This window comes from Primulina huaijiensis, chromosome 10 (assembly GCF_012295235.1).
Source record: "Primulina huaijiensis isolate GDHJ02 chromosome 10, ASM1229523v2, whole genome shotgun sequence".
NCBI lineage: Eukaryota > Viridiplantae > Streptophyta > Magnoliopsida > Lamiales > Gesneriaceae > Primulina > Primulina huaijiensis.
In genome coordinates, this window is record NC_133315.1 from 14,711,241 (window position 1) to 14,725,247 (window position 14,007).

Sequence of the window (14,007 nt, forward strand, 5' to 3'; positions counted from 1 at the left end):
CATTTTGTCTTTAAAATTAATTCATTATTTTTCAACTTATTTACGAAAATGCNTTTCAACAGTGCTCAATTCCCAGGCCCATAGATATTACCGGTGCTCTTAAAAACCAACCAAACGTTTGACTAAAAGCGTAATCCAACGATAATCCATAGTACCAAACATGCTCATATATGTATATAGTTTTCTTTTCATCATGTAGGGCATATATTTCTAATGAGACGGTCTTATGGATACTGCTTATATTTACAATAAAAAAACAATATTTTTTATGGATGATCCAAATAAAATATACGTCTATTGTTGGGAAGAAATTAACTCTATTTTCCGATTTTGGTGAATCATTTTTCTCTGTTCTCCATTTATTTCCTCGGATCATGAGACGGCTAATTAGTGCTTTTCATATTTAATAATGTTTAATAGTTAGTTTGTTTTGCTTTCCCTTTCCTTTAATGTATAATTTTTTTTTTACCAAAAGGAGATAAAGAGAGAGAATTGCCTCCAAGAGGGCTCTCAATCACATTAAACACTTGTTTATCTTTAGTCTTTGTTTAGCTTTATGGTGTTCAATTTTTTTAGGTTAGCTGTGTTTGTCTTTTTTATTTCTTCATAAATTCAATATAGAGGTTGCATAATTACTGTAATTTAAGCAGTAGGAAATTACAAGTGACTATTTAAAGTACAAGTATTTATTTCGTAAAAAAATTTGTAAAATATTATCGATCAACTATTTATTTAAGAAAATGATATCCTCAAGTATATTTGAAATACACATGAATATGTCATTTTTTTAATTAAATAATTTACCAAAGTTAAAAAACAAAATACATCTTCATTTAGTTCAAGTTGTCGTGTTGATACATGTGTCATAGGTTCGGACAACTGAAATTTACATAATCGTCAAAAAAAAATTTGCATTCAAAAGGTGAAATAACATCTTTTATCACTAAATTATAGATGATATAACGTACTTGGAGGTGCATATATATATTATTAGGAGTTGTATTTTGATCTCGAATTGGTTTTAGGTCATTTTACATGGTGTATATCATATAAGTATATATGTTCCTAGTTTTTTAATTATTATTTTATTGAAATGTGTTTTGATGTCTTTGCATACAATTGTTATCATAAATGTCAATAGCACGACGATAACTGGATTAAACATATTTTTTCATTGAATGCTGAAATATAATGAGTAAGTCAAATATTTTAGGTTAATTTTAAATGTATAAATGTGTTACACATGGGTAATACATAATTTATAAACATTATGTTACACACGTAACACGATGTCTCGATAGTTAGTATTCTCATATAGTTTACTATTTAATTTAACTTGATCATATATAGTTTTTGTTTTCATATTTATTTTTGAACATGTGTTTTTTTCTTGTGTTCTAATCATTATTATTAAAAAAAATATAGGTGGTAAATTTTTTAACAATATTGTGCTCTCAACTAGCAGATTTCTTCATGCTAATTGTCCATGTTTTGAATCACCTTCAAAAGCTCTTGTTTGATCTTCAATGTGTTGTATTTATAGGTACCAACAATGATATATACGTTAAACACAAAAATATGACCGTTGAAAAGTTTCTATATTGTTTCTGAAATCGCAACGGTTAAATTCGCCTTGCTGGATATTTTCCCGAGCATAAACTAGTCGTTCAGCGGTTGGTCAACGGTTCAAACTGGTCAGCAGTTGAAACTGATCAACGGTTGAAACTGATCAGCGGTTAAAAACTGGTCAGCGGTTCAAACTGGTCAACAGTTCAATCTAGTCAGCATCTCAACCGCAGCTCAACTGGATTGCTTTGCATAACCAGTAGCTTCATAGTCATTTATCAACATCTTAAGCTTCTATTCAGACTTTGACTTCTAAAGATGACTTGTAGATCATCGTATTATCTTTCGAATGCATACGGAATCGTTTCATTCCAATAACCAAACTGAGATATATGACCAAAATACCGCAACTGCTCATATCCAACTTATCATTGGTGTTTTCATGCAATCAGTTTGGTCATTTAGCAACAAGTTTGACCTAGATAACATCCGATTTTGCCCAACTGACGTGAAATATGACTTGTTTCAAATTGAGTTTTCTAGTTAGTCAAGTTGGCGGATTGTTATTTGAATCATCCAGTTGAGAGATATCATCAAAATACCAAAACTCGCCAGAAATTCAGTTTGGCTAAATTTAGTTTCAATTTGCTTCTTGTGTTTGCAGCTTCACACTTGAGTAAATATATTATAAATACAAAAACAAGTTTTGCTAACATCAAAATCAAGATTGCGAACATGAAATGTTCCAAAAAATAATTTTGCTATATAGGTTATATAATTACGATAGGCTACTAGCCCACAAGCCAACATATATTTTTATTTTATATTGTTATAGATTATATTATATTACTAGTAGATTGTGTATTTATTTATGCTCTTGAGTATAGATTAAAATAAGAATACTTAACTATTCTAATACAACTATATATATGGCGGTGGAAAGGTTTAACCGCCATAATTCAGCCAGCAAGTGTTCTACAGGGAAGATCGTCTCCAACTATTGCACCCCTGCCACGAGTTAAAATAGAATCCTATTAGCTCGTTGTGCACCAAAACAGCATGGTCTTCGAATTCTTAGAAATGTCTTTTTTTTTTTTAAGAAAAAGAAGACATTTTGTAATAAATTATTTTGATAAATTCATGTATTATTTTATCACTGTCATATCAGCTTTCTATTTTTTTTTTGTTTTAAAAAATAATTATCCAAACTTTTGAATTTTTAAATCATTATATCATAATATACAAAAATTATTATAATAAAACATTAAAATAAAATAAAAATAAAAAAATATCACATACATAAAAAAACGCACGCAAAAAGTTGCTATTTGTATATATTTGTGAGATTTATGGTAAGGACGAATACTAAAATAAGTTATTATACAAATTATAATATCTAATCCCTTCGGAACAGACAATAGCCTTACAACATGTCGACTATAACTACATTGGTTTGCTACATTTCATTTTCTGTTCTATATTGCATGCAATGTATCTAATTATGGACAAGGATTGATGATTTTGGATAACTTTATAATTTTGAAAAAGTGATTATTTATATCAGGTAATTAAAAAAGATATCTTAATTATAGAAGGATGTAAAATATGTTTAATTTTGTGATAATTTTTATTAAATAAAATGAGAGTTATTTTTGTTTATTTATTTAAATTTGCTATGATGGGGTAGATCTTTGATAAATATATATAAAATATATATAGATGTAAATAAGATATTGATGCGATCCGAGTGAAATGGATGAGTCGGGTTGGGTGCTCCACCAGATCTGCGATCAAGAAGATGAGGAAAATATGAGTAGTATGGATGTCGGAACCAGAAGCTTCCTTCCCGGGCAATTATGGAAACCTGAGATCAAGAAGATGGGTGAATGGGCACCGGAGGGGTATCCGGCGTGACCACTCCGATGCTTAAGTCAGTGAATAATTTAACCAAGGGACCAATTTAACCAAGTGATGGTTATGATATTTATGTGAGTAAAAAGATTTTAATGAGTAATGAATGCTAGTGTATTCAATATCTGAATGAAAATAAATGGAAAGGGAACTTGATATTTATAGTAGGAAAAATGATGATCATCTCGTTCTGCGTGCTACCTACTATTTATAGTAGGGTGGCTGATTATATCCTATGTTCTGACATGTCAAATCTCGCATTAATCACCTCCACCCTACCCAATTTTGTCAACCATTTAGATCTGTGCCAAATATGGGACTGCCGTCCACATCTTACTTTGCTAGTACACTCAAGTGCGGTGCTCATATCGAGGTACCTTGAGTAATGAGTTCCTGGGGATTTTTATGAGAGCTCGGGCATCCAATAGCTCGGTGAGAAGATGTCCCGGATGTTCTCTTGTCAGGCCTCTGGTGGACCTTTCCCGCAATTTTCCCCTGATCTAGGCCATCCATTCAGTATCCCGGGTCGTCCATGATCCGGGTGAAGAAATAGAGAGTGAGCGAAAAGCTCAAGTCGCAGTATTGTAAAACTGAATAAGGAATACAAAGAAATATGTTTATATAGCTAGGGTAAACACAAAAAGATTAAAATGACTAATCTACCATTAAGATCTAACAATAATATATTCTAATCTACCCTTAAGAGCTAACAGTAATATATTCTAACATCCCCCCTCAAACTCACAATGCTACAGCTAAAAGCATTGAGAGTTTGTCAGACAAAAAACGGAAGCGCGAAGCGGAATGTGCCTTGGTAAACATATCAGCTATCTGCAGAGAAGAAGGAACGAAAGGTAATTTGATGGTGCCAAGCTGGAGATGATGACGAGTGACGTGACAATCGATCTCAATGTGCTTTGTCCTTTCATGAAAAACTGAATTGCGCGCAATATGAATTGCACTCTGATTATCACAACATAACGGAGTAGGATGACGAAGAAGGATACCGAAATCCGCAAGCAACCAACGTAACCAAACAATCTCGCAAGTGGTTGAAGCCATAGCACGATACTCGGCTTCGGTAGAAGATCTAGAGATAACAACTTGTTTCTCACTTTTTCAAGATATAAGAGAATCTCCAAGAAAAATACAGAAGCCAGTGGTTGACATACGATCCGTGGGATCGCCATCCCAATCAGCATCAGAGTATGCACGCAGCTCTAAGGAAGAAGTAGAAGGAAACAAAAGACTCTGAAACTGAGTGCCCCGAAGATACCTGAGAATGCGAAGAACAGCAGCCCAATGAACTGTAGTTGGTGCAGTGACAAACTGACTTACTACATGAACAGCATGTGCAATATCTGGACGAGTCACTGTGAGATAAACCAAGCTGCCAGCAATAGTACGATATAAGGTAAGATCTGGAAAAGGAGGTCCATCCGACAAAGAGTACCGAGCATTGGTCTCAAGAGGAGTATCAACTATCCTGTTATCAGTTATACGTGCACGCTCAAACAGATCTGCTATGTACTTTGACTAGGATAAAAGATAACTTTTTGGAGAATAAGCAACCTCAATTCCTAGAAAGTAACGTAGCAAACCTAAGTCCTTCATAGCAAAGCAGCGAGCTAACTCAGACTTCAAAGCCTCAATACCATCAAGATCATCACCGGTGATTATCATGTCATCAACATATAAAGATAGAAGTATACGACCTGCACGAGTACACTTGACAAATAATGCGGAATCATGATGACTAGGACTAAACCCAAGCGAAGTAATCACTACAGAAAATTTCTCAAACCAAGCACGAGGAGCTTGTTTCAGACCATAAAGAGTCTTACGAAGTCTACAAACTTCACCAGGTTTGTGAGCAACACCAGGAGGAGGAGCCATAAAAACTTCTTCATGAAGATCACCATTCAAGAAGGCATTCTAGACATCCATCTGAGAGATTTTCCATCGACGAACAGAAGAAACAGCAATTAGAGTACGAACTGTAGTCATTTTAGCAACGGGAGCAAATGTTTCCTCATAATCCATGCCATGCTTCTGAGAGTAGCCTTTAGCAACAAGACGAGCTTTGTATCGTTCAATAGATCCATCAGATTTGGTCTTGATCTTGTAGACCCAACGAGAGCCAATGGTCTGCTTTCCTTGTGGCAACAGAACCAAATCCCATATATGAGTCCGATGAAGAGCAGTCAGTTCCTCAGCCATAGCCTTCTGCCAAAGTGGATTACCAACAGCTTCGCTATAGGATAAAGGCTCAGAGAGACGATGAACAGAGGCAACAAATGAAGCAAAAGAGCTAGAATAACATGAGTAAGCAAAATCTGGTAGTCGAGTAGACTTACGAACACGAGTGGACTGACGGAGTGGAGGATTATCTGCGATGCCAGGAGATGATTGGGTTGTCGTAGGGGGATCTGGAGGAGCAGAAGTCTCAGGTGTGGTCGTGGGCAAGGTCTCGTCAGTGTCGGAGGTGAAAGGGTCAATACGAATAAGATCTGCATGTGCATATTATGCGAACTAACATGTATAGAAAAGAATGGAACATGTTCAAAGAACACAACATGACGAGAGACATAAAGTTTGTGACTAATCGGATCAAAGCAACGATACACTTTTTGACCAATACCATAACCCAGGAAAACACACAGAGCAGAGCGTGGAGACAACTTATTGCGCTCGATCTGTGATCGGAGAACAAAACATGCACAACCAAAAACACGTAATGAAGAATAATCAGGAGCATGACCATACATTTTTTCAAAGGGTGACAAACCTGAATTGTGTGAAGTTGGAATTCTATTGATCACGTGAACAGCAGTAAGAACAGCTTCACCCCAAAATGCACTAGGAACATTAGAAGACAGTAAGAAGGAGCGAGTTGTTTCAACATTATGTCTATGTTTTCTTTCTGCAACACCATTTTGTTCAGGGGTTTCTCTGCACGAGGTTTGACGTATTGTACCATCAGAAGCAAGCAAACGTGAGAAATCATTAGAAGTGTATTCACCCCCCAAATCGCAACGAAAGCACTTGATGACAACTGAATGTTGATTTTTCACAAGAGCTTTAAAATCATTGAAAATAACAAGATAATCAGACCTATGTTTCATCAGATAAACCCAACAATAACGAGTGCAATCATCAATAAAAGAAACATAACATCTCAACCCCCTTTCTTGGGAACAAGAGATGATCCCCACACATCTGAATGAACAAGATCAAAAGGCGTAGTAGAAAAAGATAGACTTTTATAAAAAGGTAATGCCAAAAATTTTGCCAGTTTACAACCACAACAATCAGAAATATCATGACTTTTCAAAGTTCCTAGTGCTCCTGTAGACGCTAAAAAATTCAAACGAGACGCGGAAACGTGTCCTAGACGATTATGCCATAACTAAAAAACAGAAGACGACTGACTCAAGCGAAAAGAAGAGAGATCCACACTAGATGCTGCAACATCTGGTACTCTGAGATAATCCAAAACATAAAGTCCCCCCTGTCTACTGCCTGTCCCAATCAGCCTCTGGGATCGCGGGTCATGCACATAACAATTTGAAAAAGAGAAGTAGACTAAGTATCCAGACTCACATAATTGGCTAACCGAAACAAGATTAAGTGTAAGACTGGGAATATAGTATACATCGGGAAGAGATAAACAACACGTAACAAGAGAACCAACGCCTACTAATGGCATCAGTGTACCATCAGCAGTCACAATTTCAATGGAAGAATTGTGAGACAAAGATGTAAAAGATGAAAAATCAGGAGACATATGATGAGATGCTCCAGAATCCAATACCCAGATGGACGAAGATATACCTGAAGTGCCAGAGGATGACAAACCTATATGTGAAGAAGCTGACATAGCATGTGGCTGTGAAGCGAGGAACTGTTGAAACTGCTCAAACAAATACGGATCCAAAGACGGTGCAGCAACTGCATTGTTAGACTGAGGTGGTCGATATGTCCACTGGTTTGATGGATTACCAGGTTTCCGTGGAGTGTTCTGAGATGGCTGCTGCTGCTGCTGTGGTTTCAATGGAGTGTTCAGAGATGGTTGATGCTGTTGTTGTGGTTTCCATGGAGTGTTGTGTGGTCGTTGTTGTTGCTGTTGCGGCTGCACTTTTCCTTTACTTAACAATAGTGGGCATTGAGCTTTCCAGTGCCCCTTCTCTTTACAAAAAGCACACTCATCTTGAGAAACCTTCGTATTTGATCTGTTTTGGTGATTAACTTGAGGTCGTTGAGGAGTTGCAAAGACAGATGGTGTAATTGAGATTATCCCTTTGTCAACGTGAGACTTAAGACGAATCTCTTCAGCTAACAATTCACTCACAACCTTGTCAACAGAAAGAAGAGGGTTGCGATGTAGAATCGTCCCACGCAAACCCTCAAAATCATTTCGAAGTGCCATAAAAAACTGTACCAAATGCTGTTCTTCTCTCCGAGCAATATAAGGTGAGAATGCTCGCAATTCTGCAGATTCTGTTAATGCCATTTGATCCTAGAGTGTCTACATGACAGAATAAAAATCTTGGATGCTCATATCTTTTTGCTGAAGGGCACGAATATCTGTTTCCAATTGATATTGTTTGGCAAAATTAGACTGTGTATACAAGCGTGCCAGATGATCCCAAACCTTCTTAGCAGTCTCGTATTTTGCCAATTGAGCACCTATTGAGTGCGCAACAGAATTATTAATCCACGTGATAGTCTTCAAATTATCTGCCTCCCAAACATCTAATGACACAGCATAATCAGGGTTCATCTGGTCTGTAGGCTTGTCTCGCACACCTGTGACATAGCCCCACATCGATTTCCCCCGCAAGAAATTCTTCATAACATAACACCAATACGAATAATTTTTTCCATCCAATTGAACACTAATCGACTGAAGAGAATCATCTTTATGAGTAGCCATGATGTCAAAACCAAACAAAACCAAACGAATAAACCAAAACACAATGCAGAGAAGAAATCGATTACCAAAGAGAAACTATACGAACGAAAAGTTGTACGAACACAGCAAAAAACTGAATAAGGAATACTTATTCATGAGATTAACAGTTCTTCTCTACGATTGACAGATCCATGAGATGGAGGCTCTGATACCATGAAGAAATAGAGAGTGAGCGAAAAGCTCAAGTCGCAGTATTGTAAAACTAAATAAGGAATACAAAAAAATATGTTTATATAGCTAGGGTAAACACAAAAAGATTAAAATGATTAATCTACCCTTAAGAGCTAACAATAATATATTCTAACACCGGGTACCTATGGGAACATCATCAATTGTCTCGGGAATTTGCCTAAGAGCCCGGGCACAATCCATGACCCGAGATATCCCGGGGCATCATATATAAATAAGGATAATAAATTCAATAAAATATATTGTGATCATAACGATGACAATTCTTTAATAATGAAAGGAAATGACAAAAGTTTACATTTTCTGCTTAAAATTTTCATAAATAAAATCCAGTCAATTTATTTTTCTGATGAGGCCCTTTATTCTAATAACAGGATTAAAATATATATAATTTGTTATTGAGATTTTAATGAAATAAAGATTTCTGTCTCACAATTTTTTTTATAGCCAAAGAAAAAATCCGGGAAAAAATAGTTTGAAAGACAGAAATAAAATTATGTCATAAAAAAATAAAAATAGTTTCGATTTAGTTTGCCAGTTAAATTCTTTTGATATTCCAATTGATTTGAATACATAAAAAAATTTTGAGAGAGAGAGAGTTCTATTCCATTTGGACATATGAGAAATGCAAGGGTTTACAAAATAGACCTGACTACATAACAAAAACAAAAATTTGTGTGAGATGGTTTCACGGGTCGTATTTTGTCAGACAAATCTTTTATTTGGGTCATCCATGAAAAGTATTACTTTTTATGCTAAGAGTATTACTTTTTATTGTGAATATCGGTAGGTTGACTCGTCTCACAGATAAAGATTCGTGAGACCGTCTCACAAGAGACCTATTCCATAACAAGGGGACGAAAAAGTCTAGAAATGTGATTGATCGGAGAATTTGAAGTATGAAGTGCGAAAAGTCTACAAAACTCAAAAAGCTCTCTTCTTGTTTTTTTTATTATTAAAATATTGTTGTATTTAATTAGGAGTGTAATCGAATCGAACCGAACTATATCTAGGTACATTCAAGTTCGATTTGAAGATCGTATAGTCTATAATCTTTGGCCTGAATTTTGTTCAAACTAAATTTGATCATGTTCGCGAGCTAATTCAAGTTTGATTTCGAGCTAGACTCGAAAATTTTGATTATGTTAACGAACTATTTGAATTAATGTTTGAAAACAAATACTCGAGAAGATTCGAAATATATATAAATTTTTTATTAATAAAATATTAATATTATTGAAGAAAATAATTTGAGACGTTGGAAAGGAATGGATTTCAGACATGTTACGTTGTTAAGATCTACTTGTCTAGTTAACCAATCAGCACGCATGAATGTTGGAAGCCAGCATCCTGGACAGTTCGACGAAATAAATCAAAGCAAGTTGGAATTATGCATTGCGAGGGTCCCCGTGTTCGTACATGATTTGTCGGCGGCCATGAGAAGTCCTCTTCCAGATGGTGGACGGAGGAGTGCCGCCTCAAACACACCGGCGAAGCTTGCTCGCTCCTCAAGCTACTCTACCGACGATCATTCAACTAATAGCCACCGCTCCTCCGCCCGGAGCACCGCACATTCGATCGCCAATGCCCTGTTTGGGTGCTTCACACCTCCTGATCCGTCGAAAAGCTCCAGCAACGTGTTTTCTGATTCTTCTGGTACATACACGATCATTGATCGATTTTTACGATAATTTTCAGATCGAGACTTGACTTGATTTTTTGTTATGTTTTTCGAAATTTGATTTGGTGATCAGGAGTGAATCGTTTATTTAAGTTGATTGAATATTTAGATAGCTTAGAATCACGTACCATGCGGATCGAGGTATCACTTTATATACTTTTAGGCCAAAGCTTAGATTTTTGAAAATATTATTCATAATTATTTCAGGTAAAAAGAAAATACTATGCATAAAATTTGAAGATTTCGTATAAGGGCAACTGCCCAATCCCCGCTATTACTCCCCTGCAAAGAGTGAGTACTTGTATTCTCTGGTTGACAGGGCTTGTAACTCTCTTTTTTGTTCATTTTTTTTTCGTCTTCGAAATTTGGTGCCTTATTGCAGCGAAGATGCTGATATAAAAAGAATGTGGAAAACACATTGAATAATGGATATTGATTGGTATAGAAGTAATATGTTATTCATACATCTACCCTTCCATTGCCATGTGCATGTCAGCTAGACACTGCGGATGCCAGCCTCACGTACTAACTAAATAGATACAATCGAACCGATTCATTCACAACGACAAGTTTACACAAGTAAAATGTTGTATCGCTGTCTGATTTCATCCTCTCAGTAACGAAGTCACATGCCTATGCCAGGGCTTGTGACTGGAACGTGAAGTGCATCAGATCCATTTTCTTGGATCCTTGGGAACTTTGCAAATAGTAGGCCATATCAAGGGGACTATTAATTGAAGTTGTTACATGCTTCATTTAATGCAATTGAACGCGAGAGGAGGTGAATGAAGCATGGTTGATAAATTTTTGCTGTATCAGGTGCTTCGAGTTCTGGCAGTGACAGGAGACGGAGTATCTATGGTTCTTCCATTGATTCAACTTACTCAAGAGAACATGGAAGTGTCATATTCACCATGGAAGTTATTAACAAGGCCACCAAAAATTTTTCGCCTGCCTTAAAGATTGGACAAGGTGGTTTCGGGACAGTGTATAAAGGTCAACTTGCAGATGGAACTTTGGTTGCAGTTAAACGTGCTAAGAAGGTTATAATATCTGCTCGTCTCTTCAATTTTTTTTCCATACAAAATAGCCAGGGAATGAATATGTAACCTTTGTCTCCCTTTTTATAACTAGTGTTTTGTAATTTTCTTTCCTTTCCACAGATCGTGTATGATAAGCATTTAGGAACTGAATTTCAAAATGAAGTTGAAACACTGGCACAAGTGGAGCATCTGAATCTTGTGAAATTGTATGGGTTTTTACAGCATGGAGATGAAAGGATCCTTGTTACGGAGTATGTACCAAATGGAAATCTTAGAGAGCATTTGGACGGTAAGACTTTCTTCTCTTCAGACTACTGGTTACCAGGTTTTGCATCGTCGGTTCCTCCCCTTCAATTATCTTACATACTTCTTATTTTACCCCTGCATGCATAGCGCATAGTAATTTTTAGCATATACTAGGTGCTAACATCAGATTTGCATTCAGGCATCAAAGGTGACAGAGTTGATTTTGCTGTGCGGCTAGAGATTGCAACTGATGTGGCTCATGCAGTAACATATCTTCACATGTACACAGGTGTAAATATTTTGGCAGCATTTTTATATGTTTAATTCATCAAAGGAAATGCCGATTATTTTGAGTTTACAAAGATCTTTGGTTTTCTGGAAAATGAGTGTAGATCACCCCATAATTCACAGAGACATAAAGTCTTCCAACATTCTCCTCACCGAAAACCTACGAGCTAAAGTGACTGACTTCGGTTTTGCACGACTATGTGCTGACGGAGAATCAGGAGCAACTCACATATCAACCCAAGTTAAAGGCACTGCAGGCTACTTAGACCCTGAATACCTGATAACCAACCAACTCACAGAAAAGAGTGATGTTTATTCATTTGGCGTGTTGCTTGTGGAGCTTGTCACGGGCAGGCGTCCAATTGAACCAAAGCGAGAGCAGAAGGAGCGCATTACTGCGAAATGGGTATGACCTTTCTCCCTACTGCCAATGTTGAACACATTTACATAATTGTGTTGCCATGCGTCTATAATTGTTGTTTTCTATGACAACCGACTTGGCCGTATATTGCGTGGAAAAGTAAAACAACCACTGGTTCATGAGTGATTGCATAGCACCCGTCGAATACTATTAATCGTGCTTAAAATCAATACGTTCAAGTACAATTTAACCATGCCAGTGTGGGTCTTCAATCTTTCATCAGAATGTGAGTTCGTGCGTGGGCTTAAAATGTAACAATTTCCCACTTAGTGACATGTTTGGATAATGGTCTCTCTAATGCTTAGACTAATTGGTTTGGGATAGACAGTTATAGGTTTTGGATAGACCATGATGACAAGCTGAAGTTCAGGAAACCATATCAAAACAACAAAACTTAAACCGTCGACCACATTCTTTCCCCACTGCATTAACAAAATAGAGGTGTTCTGAAGCTATTTCAGAAGGTAGTAACATTCGTTTTTCAATGCTTTGATAACGCTTCATATGCATGCAGGCTATGAGGAAGTTTTCTTGTGGAGAAGCAATACTCACTTTGGATCCAAGGCTTGTAAGATCTCCTGCTAATAGCTTTGCTCTGGAAAAGATTCTTGAATTAGCATTCAATTGTTTGGCTCCTCACCGACACAATAGACCTTCCATGAGGAAGTGTGCCGAGATTCTCTGGGAAGTTCGGAAGGATTACAGGGAATTTTCAGTTTTCGACGCCCCTCCACTCCCGTCTAAATCTCCGGTGAGTAACTACATCAGAGAAGTGTAAGCAAAGCAAGCGACTCGAGGCACATATTCTGCATACAAAACTGCATGTTCTCCGAAATCCATGGCGGAAATATGGAGGGATCAACCGGGTTCAGACAGTACAAAACGATGCCACTTGTTTTACAGAGGTCGTATAAATAGAAATTATAGCTTCCAAGAATTTATTGCGCAAAGTGAAGGTGATTTGGTTAATGTGTGTGGGTTGTGCAGATAGGATATTCAAATTTTTGCTATACCACAAATATTAAATTACATCAAACAAAGACGAAATAAACATTATTTAAAAACTGATTACATAAAAAGTATTTAATCAAATTAATTAAAAGATTATTTTAAAATTACTTATTTTACATAAATATATATTAACTATGAAAAAATATTTTTTTTTAAATATATGCAACTCACACCCCAATAATTAAGAATATATGAGCATGAGTCTCATGAGATGTTCTAGTTGATGAAATAGGTGATCATGAGATCAAATAGTCATGAGTTCGATTCTATTTGATTCCATCTACCAATGGTTTTTTTTTTTTAGCGAGCTTTCCGCACACAGCTTTCTAATGTGATTTAATTGACGGACATGGCTTGCAAGATATTGCGTAGTTCGATGTTTACCTAAATCATAATTAAGAGTATCGGATGCAGGTTCTCTAGTCATAAAAAATATAATAAATAATATTTACCTAATTTGAGAAGATTTGTATGATTTAAATCAATTCGGGTTGCTCTAACAAATCCAAGAACAAACTTTGTGAGTTGTTACATGTATCACGAAATAACGTCAAATGAGTTAAAAGGTTACACTCAGACCATCAAGCCAACAATTGTTTCTTATAAAACAAGAATACGTGAATAATAGAAAGCCAACGTATTTCAAGAAGTTTGTGGGCTTAAACTTAGGTGGACC

At 36.3% G+C, this 14,007-nt stretch overlaps 2 protein-coding genes across 3 annotated transcripts; one reads left to right on the top strand and one right to left on the bottom strand.

The window, feature by feature from the left end:
• Positions 1-8,005: 8,005 nt before the first annotated feature.
• Positions 8,006-8,413, bottom strand: LOC140985915 (uncharacterized). Its single transcript, XM_073453860.1, has one exon. It carries the CDS (start codon positions 8,411-8,413, stop codon positions 8,006-8,008), a length of 408 nt encoding a protein of 135 aa, XP_073309961.1.
• Positions 8,414-9,938: 1,525 nt separating this feature from the next.
• LOC140986087 (calmodulin-binding receptor-like cytoplasmic kinase 2) lies at positions 9,939-13,368 on the top strand. 2 transcript variants are annotated; one of them, XM_073454075.1, is made up of 6 exons: positions 9,939-10,297; positions 11,142-11,365; positions 11,588-11,654; positions 11,811-11,900; positions 12,004-12,305; positions 12,835-13,368. In XM_073454075.1, exons 1-6 carry the CDS (start codon positions 9,970-9,972, stop codon positions 13,096-13,098), a joined length of 1,275 nt encoding a protein of 424 aa, XP_073310176.1. In that variant the 5' UTR covers positions 9,939-9,969; the 3' UTR covers positions 13,099-13,368. The 2 variants fall into 2 exon arrangements, with proteins under 2 accessions (XP_073310176.1, XP_073310175.1); XM_073454074.1 differs by having other exon boundaries at positions 11,486-11,654; positions 12,835-13,367.
• The last annotated feature ends 639 nt before the right edge of the window (positions 13,369-14,007 follow it).

Coding starts and splice junctions, on each gene's coding strand:
- LOC140985915 (XM_073453860.1), bottom strand. CDS start 8,413: ATGGCTACTCATAAAGATGATTCTCTTCAGTCGATTAGTGTTCAATTG.
- LOC140986087 (XM_073454074.1), top strand. CDS start 9,970: ATGAATGTTGGAAGCCAGCATCCTGGACAGTTCGACGAAATAAATCAA. Junction 11,366..11,485: donor CAGTTAAACGTGCTAAGAAG/GTTATAATATCT, acceptor TCCTTTCCACAG/ATCGTGTATGATAAGCATTT. Junction 11,655..11,810: donor TCTTAGAGAGCATTTGGACG/GTAAGACTTTCT, acceptor ATTTGCATTCAG/GCATCAAAGGTGACAGAGTT.